General features: G+C 44.6%; 1 protein-coding gene across 2 annotated transcripts in view; it reads left to right on the forward strand.

Annotated features, from left to right (window-relative positions):
• EPHA4 (EPH receptor A4) overlaps window positions 1-8,011 on the forward strand; it is a 104,809-nt gene extending 96,798 nt beyond the window's left edge. Inside the window, exons 16-18 of one of the 2 annotated variants that reach the window (XR_007778268.1) lie at window positions 2,194-2,349; window positions 2,621-3,496; window positions 5,704-8,011. Coding sequence is in view for 1 of the 2 variants with exons in the window: in XM_050978112.1 (XP_050834069.1) it covers window positions 2,194-2,349; window positions 2,621-2,735 (271 nt within the window). In the remaining variant the exon portion in view is untranslated. Of the gene's footprint in view, window positions 1-2,193; window positions 2,350-2,620 lie in introns of both variants that reach the window. The other variant, XM_050978112.1, reaches the window with a different exon arrangement.
• The last annotated feature ends 682 nt before the right edge of the window (window positions 8,012-8,693 follow it).

An 8,693-nucleotide genomic window follows, 5' to 3' on the forward strand; every position in this document is an offset into this window, starting at 1 on the left:
TGAGCAGAGCTGCTGCTGGATCACACCAACGCTGAGCAAGTTCCCAGCATGGCCTTAAGCACGTCCTGAGCAGGCAAGCTCTGTTAAACAGCAAAGTTTGCTGCTTCTTTCCCCTTCTCCCCCCGGTGAAAGGGCTTGAGTGGGTAGGGTCGCCTCAATCAGTTCAGCCAACAGGAGTGATGTGGTTTTCTGCAGGAAAAGCACATCATCAAGTTTTATAAACCCTAAGATTTGTGTAGGATTTGCAAATGAGCGTTACAGCATTACAGCCAACGCCTCGCGGGCATTGGGAAGGTGTGGATTAATTTTTATGTGAATTTGAATTTAATTTTGTGGAAAGCCAGTTTCATGTCTGCACCGATCCCGCATTACATTTGTTTTGTTTGCTAAGCATGGTGTGCCTGGTACGTGCAAGAGAAGTGCAGCAGGAAGGAAAACTCCCAGAGTTGTAGGGTAAAACCAAAATAGCTTTGTTGGGACAGATCAGCAGTTTGTGTAAGCTGGTGAAACACTGCTGAAGTAACAGGAGCTTTACTGATCTCTGCCAGCTCTGGTCCATTTTTTTCCAAACTTCTCTGCTGTGTCAGGTAGATTGCCTACAGCAGATATGCGAAAAAAGTTTAAAAGAAACAAGGAAGATAATAGGAAAATGGAGAAAAGGTCCACAAATATGCATTAGACAGTGCAAAATTAAGTTTCTTGAATCAGTGGGGGAGTAACAGAGATTCTTTCTCAGCCTCCAACAGAACAACATCCTTTTTTAAGCTTGTATGTCCCTTTGTGAGTCTTGCTTACAGTGTATGTCACCAGAAGAGGGATCATTAACCCTGTGAGACCACTATCACCACCTCTTCCAGATTGCCCTAATTGAACTGGGAGCCTGGCAAAAATGTATCCTCCCTTGAGGCTTAAATAATTTACAAAATCACACTAGGATCTGCTGTGGTCACTTGGTTGAAGAATAACAGTTTGAGCTCCTCCATTTTGCTTTCTTTTCAATTTCCAGGTACTCTTTGAAAATATATAGGTTTTCCAATAGTTAATAACCTCTTCAAGGTCATTCTCTTTGTGTGTAAGTTAACAGCCTATTCAAGGTCATTTCACTTTGATGGCTGTTTATAAATATTTTTTTTGTCTTCAGAGTAGGAATTTCAAATATGCATATAGCATTATTAGTATATGACTTTATACATAAAGCATAATTATATATAAATAGGTTATCATCATTGGTCTTGTGTTAGATAATGCAGTGAAAGAGTTGAACCAAGTGTTGCCAGCGTGTTCTCTATGCCTCAGGCAAGACCTAACCATGCTATTGCACACCTAGTCTTTGATGATGTGCATTTTCAATTAAATTGCTAAATGATAATTGTTTTGATTAGATAGATAACAGTAATTTATAGTGCTTTAATGAACCTGTGACTTATGATATACATGAAATAGTAAATGCAATATTAATAAGAGAAGAAAATGTTGTAAAAATAATTATTGGCAAAACTGTGCAAGGCAAAATGAGAAGCACATTCCACAGTGCAAACAAAGATCAAAGCTAAAGCTGGTGTGATTCCCGCCACTCCTGGCACACACTCTGTCAGGAATGGATTGATTAAAGAGGGGATTAACTCCCTGCTGTCCTGAGTTTGATTGAATGCACTGAGCAGACCTGGCTAGAAACAGGAGTTATCTGAACCTGCCCAGAGTTTTACCCTCCAAACCAGTCTGGCAGGGTGTGAGCTCCCGGTTCTTTGCACATACTTCAGCAGTGTTTCTATAGCTGCTGAGCTGAGGTCTGACACATGCAGGGCTGGCAAGGTCTGGCATTGCTGCCCATGAGATACAGACCCAGCAGGCCAAATGCCTTCCAGCATTGCCATCTTCTTTGTTTTGGGGAGGAAAAGCATTTTCTGTGAACTTGGATATATCTGAGATGGAAATCATAAGCTGTATTGTGGTTCAAGTTAGATGTCAAACCAAAAATAGAAACATCAGGTGAAATTCAGTCTTAGCAAAACCTGGCCCATTCCTTTGCATCTAGTTCAGTTTTGATCTGATGTGCAGAGTTTCTTTGGGCACAGCCTCTTGCCCTTGCTTTCCCTCATCATTGAGGTTAATTGTTGCAGAGACCAAACTTGGGTTTGTGGTTTGTGATCCAGCTGACACCATTTCTCTGTCCTTTCACTGTTTGGCATCCAGACCTAGCACAGCCCTGCTGGATCCCAGCTCCCCTGAGTTCTCGGCGGTTGTTTCTGTCAGTGACTGGCTCCAAGCCATGAAAATGGAGCGATACAAGGATAACTTCACAGCTGCTGGCTATACCACCCTAGAGGCTGTGGTGCATATGAACCAGGAGTAAGTACTCAGCGATATAACAAAAAAACTGGTAAATCTGGATTTAATCAGCCTCTCTTGCTTTGTGCTGCATATCATTACACTCATTAAAGGAATGGAATGCCTTTCATTTGGATGGAGGATAACTTTAAAATGCCTCCACTTATTTAATTAAACATTTCTGTACATCTGCTTTTGCTAATGCTGCTTGCTGTTGACTCTTGATATTTTTCTCTGCAGCAGCATCTCATCCACCACTCTCAGCCCCTTGTTGTTCTCTTGCCTTCCACAGGGACCTGGCCAGGATCGGGATCACGGCCCTGGCGCACCAGAACAAGATCCTGAGCAGCGTCCAAGCGATGCGCACCCAAATGCAACAGATGCACGGCAGGATGGTTCCCGTCTGAGCCAGCACTGAATAAACTCAAAACTCTTGAAATTAGTTTACCTCATCCATGCACTTTAATTGAAGAACTGCACTTTTTTTACTTCGTCTCCTCGCCCGTCGAAATCGAGATCTGCAGCGTTGCTTGATGTACAGATTGCGGAAGCCGAGCGCGTGTGTTGGGAGGGGGCCTCCAGAAATGACGAGCCGTCGTTTGAAACCAGACCTGGAACAAATGGTTTCTTGGAACATACTTCTCTGTTGATCAATGATATGTAAAATACATGTATCTATTTGAATATAAAGTCACATTCAAGTTTTGATTCTATGTTTGCTGCCAGATACTGTGCTTAAAAAACAACAGCATTACTTTCCTTCTCCCTGTGACCTGTAGGATTACAACCGTAGTGTTTTATTTGTGGGTGAAACCACCGTTGTGTATCTTTCACTGGAATGAAGAATCTGCCCTAGGATATTCTTTGCAGACTGGATGCATCACTAACACCTTGCAGAAACCTCAGTGAGAATATCACGTGGCTAATCAGTGCCTGCCAATTAGTGATCTACCCTTTTATGGGCTTGAGACGTGAAGTGACCCACCTTGTGGATTACTGGGCCAAACTGGACTTCTGGGGAGGTGCTTGGCTGTTGTGCCGTGCTGAAACCTGCCACTGAAAGACTTTTGTGACCATCTTGCCAGTAGTCAGCTGTGACAATCGTGGCTGTGGAGCTTTCAGACTTCTTTTCTCTTTCAAGAAACTTACTCCCTTTGCCTCACGGAAGGTCAGTGGAAGTACTGTGTCCAACATATTCATGGTGCTCTATTTTGTAAGCTGTGCTAGGATTTCATCACTGTTGGGGGAAAATAAAAACTGCTGTGGTATGTGTTGTTTGGGGTTGCTAACTGGTTGGTAAGAATCTGTGCTGGTTTCCCAGACTAATTGCTGAGCCTTTCCCATTGTTTGCTCTATTTGATGGCAGTGAAAATTGCACTATCTCAAATTGCTCTCAAGCTGTTGCCTGGTAGGGTGTGCAGACAAGGTGTAGGAGTGTCTTGGGGCTCAGCTCAGTGCTGAAAGCTTGACCTCAATTCACACTGAGAGCAGTAGGGATGCCCTTATGCTGTGGTTGGAAGAGCTCAACATGAATGGATGCCACAGTGTAAAGTACAAATACTCATAAATGCACCGAGAAGAACCAAAGACTTCTCCTGCGTTCTCAGGAACAGCAGTAAAAGCAGTATTTGGGTTTTAGAAAGATGGGTTTCACTTGTGGTGTCAGTGGTTTTCTGGGAAAGGGAGCAGATAAAAATGGGCTAGAGCATGCAGCCTTGCAGGTTTTGTGCAGTTTGGGTGTCAGGCAGGGTAACAGCTCGTGCGCCGTGATCCTGTTGGATCAGTTGTGGGAACCAAACTCCACTTTGAAAACCAGCCCTGTAGGGTGGGTATCTGGGATTATCGGGGCAGCTGTGGGTGTGTGAGTGCCAGGTGCAGGCTGCACAGCTGGGGCCTGACACCCCTCTGCAGGTTTGGCCAACAGGAGGGAGCATGGAAGAGCTGCCCTCTGCCTCCTCCAGGGAGTAGGTGGAAGCTGAGTCACTGAAAGCATGCCCTGGCTTGCTAGGTGGAGGAGACTGCTGTGGCAGTGTGGTTGTCCTCAGCAGGTCACACAGGGTAAAGCTTTATCCAGTAAAGCTCTTAACACACTGAGGCTTGAATTTATTTGTCATGAAGCTTTTATTACTCTTTTTGAACAGAGTATGTAAGTTAGATTCTTTAAAGTCCTTCTGAGGACCAAAGTGATGAGGTGACCTTAGAAAAAAGACAGGGCACTTATTCTGGGCTGAGCAGGAGGAGGATTTTCATGACATGTCCTTTAGAACTGACATTGCATTTCAGCTGTGCCAGGCACAGTGTCAGAAAGGTGAGATTTATCGTTTAATGGCACTAAGATTGGTTCTTTAGTCTTTAATATTTTTGGTCCTATTCCACACCTGACAGCAAATTCAGAAATGATTTAATGGCTTTATAGGTCAAACTTTCTTAATAATTGAGTTTATCCTAAATCCAAAACAGTTCACTCAGTTGGACAAATCACACATACTGTATTGTCACTCACATCACTTTTTTTGTCACTTTTAACAATAACTTGCTGATTTTAACCACTAACTCTCCCTCACTCCCAGCTCTCTCAGAGAACAACTTGTTCTGAATATGAGATGCTAAATTTGGATCCTGTCAAGTCATGACAGCTCAGTATAAACTGTTCTGCAGTATTACTTTTAAAAGCTTTTCCATTTCAAGAAATTTAAGATTTCTTTAAAAAAAATCTTCTTAAACCAGCATGTTTTAATGTCACTTTGCCAGGCAACATAAGAAGTAGTTACTCATCTTAAAGACCTGACATTTGTACTTTCAGCAGGAAAAATTCTTCTGCCTCTCAAGTGCAGAGATACTTGAAGTTTCCTTGCTGTAAATCTGTTGCGTTCTGTTGAGATCATCTTTTTTATCTAAAACCAAAATACACCCAATTTTCTGGCCAGTTTGTTAAATTGCTGTCTCGGAGTCTAGTAGTGGTAATTCAAAACAGTGCAATATTTTCCACACAAAATGGAAAACTGTGTCCCTATAGAATGAAAACTGTGAAGGCAGCTCAGATGCTGGGTTTTCAGCACTGCCACTGGTGGTTGTGTTTCCTGTAAGATGAAATATGGCCGAGGAGGGGCATCCACTGGAATGGGATTTTAGCTTGAAGAGAGCTGATGGAGGGGAAAAAAAAGTGGCCCATGTAAGTATAGATGGAAAGGTAGGTTGGTTGATTACACATATGTGTGTAAGGTATGCCATGGAGGCAAGGCTTTGGAATAGTGTGAGGGAAGGGAGAAGGACAGGGAAGGCAGATGGTTCCCGACCTTTGAGCGTTGCCGTTTGGGCAGGTCTGGGTGTCTGGCTTGGAGCATGTGGTTTAATCTGGGTTCTCTTTTTGTGCAGGGAATTGGATTTTGCTTTCACAGCCTCGTAGCCCGTCCTGTTGATCACATTGACCATGGAGGAACACAGAGCAGTCACGAAGCCTTCTGGACCCACAGTTGCGTCTTCCATAGCACTGATTCTGGAAAACACATGCTGAACAGTCATCAGTCCCTGAAGAGAGTGTGACTTTTACTTTCTCTTTTTTTTTTTTTTTTTCCTGGGCCACCCACTCCGTTGTTTTTCTCCACTGAGCGATAACTAACTCGTTAAGACTCAGCACCCAGTTGTCACTTGAGGAATGTACTGTGTCAAAGCCCTGCAGACTTCTGGATTTTGTTTTTCTTCCTCTTCTGCTTTCTCTGCTTACCTTTGGTTTTATTTATATATTTTGTTGTTGTCTCCCTCATTCCCCTGGCTGTCACCGCCGCATCCCGGACGAAGGAAGGTGACAGAGCCCTACACATCTTACCATGGACGCCAGGCCAGGTGCCACAGCAAAGAACCCAGTTCCTGTGAGCTGCCTGTGTACATTGCTGAAGTGACAATTTTACACTAAAGGTGCCATTGCAGTGATATAAATATATTTTTTTCCTTGAATGGAGAATGGATTATTATCTCCTCCGAAAGGTGCGTACGTGTGCTCGTGTGCGTGTGTCGGCGTGCAAGTCACCTCGTGTGTAGAACTGCCTGTGAACGTGCCCCAAACACCTCTGTCCTGTGAGACCAGGCTGGTAGCTCATGTCTGAAAGGATAGCAAGAACACACACGTTAACAAAGTGTTGAAATTTCTGTATCTGTAAGTGTATTTTTTAGCTGCCACGCTAACGTTGTTGAGTAGTTCAGCAGCCTGAAACAGGGGCAATTTCAAGTTAGTTTTGGAGTGATGGATGCAGGATCTAAAGGGTGCTAAAGGTTCTTGTTAAGTGTTGTTTATTTGTACTAGTGCCCTGCTCATGACCAAGAACAACCAGTTTCTCAGTGGCAAGGTGGTGGAGGCAACACCTGCATCTCCATCCACTGGAAATCCTGAACTGAATTCTTACGTAGCCTTTTTTATCTGCAAAAATAGGATTTTAAAGACTTGTTGAATGCTAGCAAATATATGCAGTTCTTCCATTCACAGAAGCACCTTGCTCTGTGTGCAACGTAATAATCAGAACACTTCCCTGGTTCCCAGCACAGATAAGGAACAAAAATGCAACAAGGCCTGTAAAGTTAACAGTTAGCAAGAGTTGTGCAGTGTGTCCTGTTCCTCGTGCAGTTGAAGGGCAGTGGAAGAGCAGCAGAAGACACTCCATGGCCCAGGGAGCAGTGCTGCAGCATGCTGACCCTCCCTAGGAGAGCTTGCTGTGTTTGGAGAGTTCACCCTGCTGTGCTGTGGGGCAGCTGGAGTGGAGCTGAGTGCCTGCCCCCAGGGACACAGGGCCACCAGCACCGGGCAGGGGACAGGTGGCCGTGCTGCCCACGGGGGCGGTCTGGGCACACAGCCCTGCCCAGAGCTGTGACCTGGTGCCCGAGGCTGCTGCTGCTCCCTCTTTGCCCCCTCGCTGACCCTCCATGGTAATTCCTGCTCTGGAGGAGGAGGAGCAGCAGGGCTGGCAGGGAGGCAGGGCAGCTGGGCATGGCAGGCACCAGGATGTGCCAGCTGTGCCTGGCAGAGGTGGCTCCCACAGAGGCTGGGCCACCACAGGCTGCTCCAGACACTGCTGCCCTTGGGGACAGGCCATCACCAGCTTGTCCCCCACCACGAGTGTGTTCAATTGTCCTGCTCACACACCAATGGTTGATGTTTGTCCGGGTTTCTTGCTGTGCTAATTTTGTGATGGATCTTATGTATTAAAAATATATATGTATAAAATAAAAAAAAAAAAAAAAAAAAAGCTGGTAAGTAACCAGTAAACAGGACTTAAAAAGCAGTATTTTTCTTTTATGTGACATTTTCATAACCAGAAAAAAAAAATCTGAAATACTAATCAGACAAATAAAAAGAGAGTGCATTTATTTTTTTGTATCACTGCAAGTATGTTGGAATATGCAAGGACTGTGTAAATTAGAATGTATGAGGCATATTATAATTTAGTTCATACTGAAAAAATCTAACAGCATTTCTTGGTTCGTGCATTTGAACGATCTCTGGGTTAGATATATAGATTTTTCTATTTTGTTTTAATTTGTAATTTTTTTCTCCCTCCGTGAATTTTAGGTACACATAACTTATGTCATTTATTTATGGTCTTTTATACCTAGTTTGTAAAATTGTAAAATAGCAAACAATGCAAACATTTGCATTTGAAAATAATAAAGTAGTTGCTGTACAAACCTGAAATTGACTATTTCTATTTATTGTATGTTGCTTTTAATTTAGAGTTTATGCACAACAGATACAGCTGGAGAATTCAGAGTAACAATCCTGGTGTTTGCCCCAAAGGGATTTATTCTGTTCAGCAGATTTCAGATTTCCTTGCTGCTGCCCTGAGCTGTGGTGTTTGTGATGTGGGAGGGGTGCTGCAGCCAGGCTGCTGGGTGATAATATCAGTGATCCTTCCTTGGAGACCTGGTGCTATCCATGGGCACCTTGCCTGAGAAAGCCTCCAGGGCCATCACTTTTCCTATTCATGATGGGATTGGCTGGGGATGGTGTCCCTCCCCTGCTCCCCAGCTGGACCTTGGCTAAGGTCAGAGGTCCTTGGCAGAACTCCTGCAGTTATCCCCGTGTCCTTTGGGCCAGGCTCACCCCTCCTGAGAGCCATGGCCTTGCTGCTGTCAGTGCCCACAGTGCCCTGCCTTTGCCTGTGCCAGGGGCTCCTGTGGGACACTGATGGAAAGGTGTCAGGAGCAGCAGAAAGTGGAGAGGGGCAGTTTCCCTGAGGAGGCTCCAAGCCAGGACCTGGGAGCATGGATGGTGTGGAAAGGATGCTGCTGTGTGATGATGTGTGGGCTGTGGGTGCCAAGGGTGCAGTGGCCTCAGACATCACCTCCACAGCAGGGCTGCTGCTTAGTTTGGGATA

This window comes from Serinus canaria, chromosome 9 (genome assembly GCF_022539315.1).
Source record: "Serinus canaria isolate serCan28SL12 chromosome 9, serCan2020, whole genome shotgun sequence".
Lineage (NCBI taxonomy): Eukaryota > Metazoa > Chordata > Aves > Passeriformes > Fringillidae > Serinus > Serinus canaria.